This window comes from Dipodomys ordii, unplaced genomic scaffold (genome assembly GCF_000151885.1).
Source record: "Dipodomys ordii isolate 6190 unplaced genomic scaffold, Dord_2.0 Scaffold468, whole genome shotgun sequence".
Lineage (NCBI taxonomy): Eukaryota > Metazoa > Chordata > Mammalia > Rodentia > Heteromyidae > Dipodomys > Dipodomys ordii.
The window spans coordinates 14,712-18,602 of record NW_012267684.1 but is presented as its reverse complement, the minus strand read 5'-3'; the positions used below and the strand labels follow the sequence as shown (position 1 = coordinate 18,602).

The 3,891-nt window shown below is 38.1% G+C and overlaps 1 protein-coding gene across 1 annotated transcript; it reads left to right on the top strand.

Annotated features, from left to right (window-relative positions):
- Positions 1-326: 326 nt before the first annotated feature.
- LOC106001831 (olfactory receptor 4S2-like) lies at positions 327-1,187 on the top strand. The gene has a single exon (XM_013036796.1). It carries the CDS (start codon positions 327-329, stop codon positions 1,185-1,187), a length of 861 nt encoding a protein of 286 aa, XP_012892250.1.
- Positions 1,188-3,891: the final 2,704 nt, after the last annotated feature.

Genomic DNA, 3,891 nt, shown 5'->3' with positions numbered 1-3,891 from the left:
CTGCAATGCTTGGTAAGAAATGTACGCATTATCCTGCCCATGCAATTGTAACCCCTCTGTACAGTATGTTCACAAATAAAATAAAATAAAATAAAATAAAAAAAAGACTACTGGGAAAAAGGCAAATATAAGTCAATAATGACAAAAATGTAACAAAAAAGCCATAAACCATGTTCTAGGTATAGGAAGAATTTTCTGTATGTTTAGCACTACAGACATTTTCATGTAGCTGTTCCTCATATGTTTACCCATGTTTACAAGTTTTATAATGTATCTTTTTCTTTTTCCAGAGAACCAAACAGCTTTAAATGTCCTGCCTGTGACCCATGGAAGTGGCCAACAATGTTACTGAGTTTATATTCCTAGGACTTTCCCAAGATCCTGGAATGCAGTTGATGTTATTTGTATTATTCCTCCTCTTCTACATTGTGATCATGGTGGGAAATTTACTCATTTTGCTTACAGTCTTTTCTGATCGCCAGCTCCACACACCCATGTATTTCTTCCTTAGTAACCTGTCCTTTGTGGACATTGCCTATTCATCAGCCACAGCCCCCAAGATGATTTCAGACTTTGTTTCTGAAAAAAAGGCTATATCCTACTGGGGATGTGTAGTCCAGATGTTTACCTTTCATTTTTTTGGTTGTGCTGAGATCTTTGTTTTAACTGTCATGGCTTTTGACCGTTATGCTGCCATCTGCCACCCTCTCCGTTACACTACCATCATGAGTGTCAATGTTTGCACCATTCTGGCATCACTATCCTGGTTGGGAGCCTTGGGTCATTCCTTTTTCCAGACCCTCCTGACCTTTCAGCTGCCCTTTTGCAATGCTCAGGTCATAGACCACTACTTTTGTGATGTTCACCCAGTCCTAAAACTTGCTTGTGCTGATACAACCCTGGTTAATATATTGGTTATTGCCAACAGTGGTCTCATCTCCTTGGGGTGTTTCCTCATTCTTCTGGCCTCCTACACAATCATTTTATTTAGTCTTCGGAAACGGTCTACAGAAAGCCGGCGTAAAGCTCTCTCTACCTGTGGCTCTCATCTGATGGTAGTGACTTTCTTCTTTGTCCCTTGCATCTTTATTTATCTTCGTCCATCCACTACTTTCCCGCTGGACAAGGCTGTGTCTGTATTTTATACCACAATAACTCCAATGCTAACCCACTCATCTATACTCTGAGGAATGAGGATGTAAAGAATGCCATGAAGAAATTATGGAATCACAAGGTCTCCTCCAAAGAAAAGCAAAAAGGCTAGTAGGTCAAAATTTCCAAATCAGAGAATTATTTTGTATCTTCAGTGAATTGTTAAGAACTAGTACTTGAAGTTCAACTGTTTGAGCTATTTGACAGCTATTTTCTTTAATTTTTATTTATTTTTTATTGTGAAAATATTGTACAGAGGGGTTACAATTACATGGGCAAGATAATGAGTACATTTCTTATCAAGCATTGTAGCCTCCTCTTTGTTTCCCCTTCCCATCCCTTCCCATTCTTCCCCTACCCCACCACCCAATCCTCCCCCCCCCCAAAGGTGTAAAGTTCGTTTTCAACATAATGACTTGTACATCTCATTGTTGCAATGGATCCACCTGAATCCCTATTGAAACAATTTGTTTTTTTCCCCCTTCCCCTCCACAAATTGTACCTACATCAAATACAGTGAAAGCAGGGGTTGTACCGTCAGGTAGGGACATACAAAGCAACAAAGAAATAATCTTATAAATGTGTTAGAAACAATCGCATGAAAGAAAAAAAACATTTCAATACATATGTTAGGGTTCATTTCCCTAACATCAACTTATCTGACTTTTTCTGCTTGACTCAGACATATGCTAGTTATTGCAAATAAAGGAAATCATGGGACCTGTGTTTCATTGGGCCTGGCTTACTTCACTTAATATAATTTTTTCTAAGTCTTTCCATTTCCTAACAAATGGGGCAATGTCATTCTTTCTGAGGGAGGCATAGAATTCCATTGAGTATATATATACCACATTTTCTTGATCCATTCATCTACTGAGGGGCATCTGGGTTGGTTCCATATCTTAGCTATAGTAAATACTGCTGCAATAAACATAGTTGTGCTGGTAGTTTTAGTATGGTCTAGTTTGTAAACATTTGGTAAATGCCCAAAAGTGGGATTTCTGAGTCATAGGGTAACTCTATGTGAAGTCTTTTAAGGAACCTCCATACTGCTTTCCAAAGTGGTTGAACAAGTTTACACTCCCATCAACAATGTAGTAAGGTTCCCCTCTGTCCACATCCCCTACAGCATCCGTTGTTGTTAGAGTTCTTGATTTTAGCCATTGTAACTGGGGTGAGGTGGTATCTCAATGTTGTTTTGATTTGCATTTCTTTTATGGCTAGGGAGGTTGAGCATTTCTTCATGTGTCTATTGGCCATCCTTCTTGCTTCTTCAGAGAAGTTTCTTTTAAGTATTTAGCCCACTTATTTATTGGGCAGTTGTTTCTTTGAGGATTTGTTGTTGGGGGATTTAATTTTTGAGTTCCAATTATATTTTAGATATGTGACCCTTGTCCGTTGTATGGCTAATGAAGATCTTCTCCAATCCGTGGGCTTTCTATTGATCTTGCTAGCTATGTCCTTTGCCATGCAGAAGCTCTGCAAATTCATGCAATCCCATTTGCCCAACCTTTCTTTGATTTGTTGTGTTCCCAGGTCTCTATTAAGAAAATTTCGGCCTGCACCAAGGAGACCTAGGGGTTCTCCTATTCCATCCTGTAATGATTTCAGAGTGTCTGCTTTGACTTCGAGGTTTTTGACCCATTTGGAGTTGATTCTGGTGCAGGGTGATATATAAGGATCTAGCTTTAGTTTTCTACAAGTAGTTAGCCAATTTTGCCAGCACCATTTACTGAAGAGGCTTGACAGCTATTTTTGAATTCATTTAGATGAGTTAAACTTAAAACCATTTTCATTTTGTCAGGGTTTAAACTCTTACTTCTGGAATGAAAGAATAAAAAGTGTACTCAATATCTTGCTATATTGCTGTAGCTACTTTCTGGTCACATCAATCTCTCTTAAACTATACTAATGGGTAGCATGGTGTTACATGTGTTATCTCCAAGGAATTATATGGATTTATTTTGTGTGAGTGTGTTTGGATGTGTGGGTGTGAGAGGGAGGGGAAAGCAGGGAGAAACAGGGGGAGAGCAGGGAGAGAGCATGTTATTGCTAGGGCTTGAACCCAGGGTCTGGGCACTGTCCCTAAGCTTTTTCAATCAAGACTCTTTCTCTACCACATAAGCAATTCCTGCACTTCTTTTTTTTTGGTGATTAATTGAAGATAAATGTCTTTATAGTCTTTCCGGCCACAATTCTCATTTCTTAGTCTTCTGACTAGTAGGAATTGCAGACATGAACCACTGGTTCCTGGCTCAGACAATTTTTTTTTTGTTTAAATTCTGAGGATTTGTATTCATGTTCCTTCTTTCCACCATTCTATTCTCCCTAAATCCCTCCTTCCTTCATTTTATCCCTTCAATTTTATTTCCTCCTTTCTTATTCATTTTTATAATATATTTTATTGTTATTGAAGAGGTGAGATACCGAGTGTCTACAGTTACATGTTAGGTCATGAGTGTATTCCTTTTCGATCATTTTACCCCTTCCCTTGTTCTCGCCCAGTTTTCTCCTCCCATCCTCAGCCACAAGTTTTATAGTTCATTTTCTGTATAACATTTCATAAATACCATGACTATATATATATATATATATATATATATATTCACCCTTTGTCCCACCTCTTCTGTGCTCCACTTACTGTACCAAAGATAAATAAACTAACAAACCAAAAAACACCAACTACAAACAAATCTTGTTTCCATTTGTTGGATTCATTGAATAAAATATTGTTTTATA

Bases quoted from the DNA above. Each gene is read 5' to 3' on its own strand.
- LOC106001831 (XM_013036796.1), top strand. From the start codon at position 327: ATGGAAGTGGCCAACAATGTTACTGAGTTTATATTCCTAGGACTTTCC.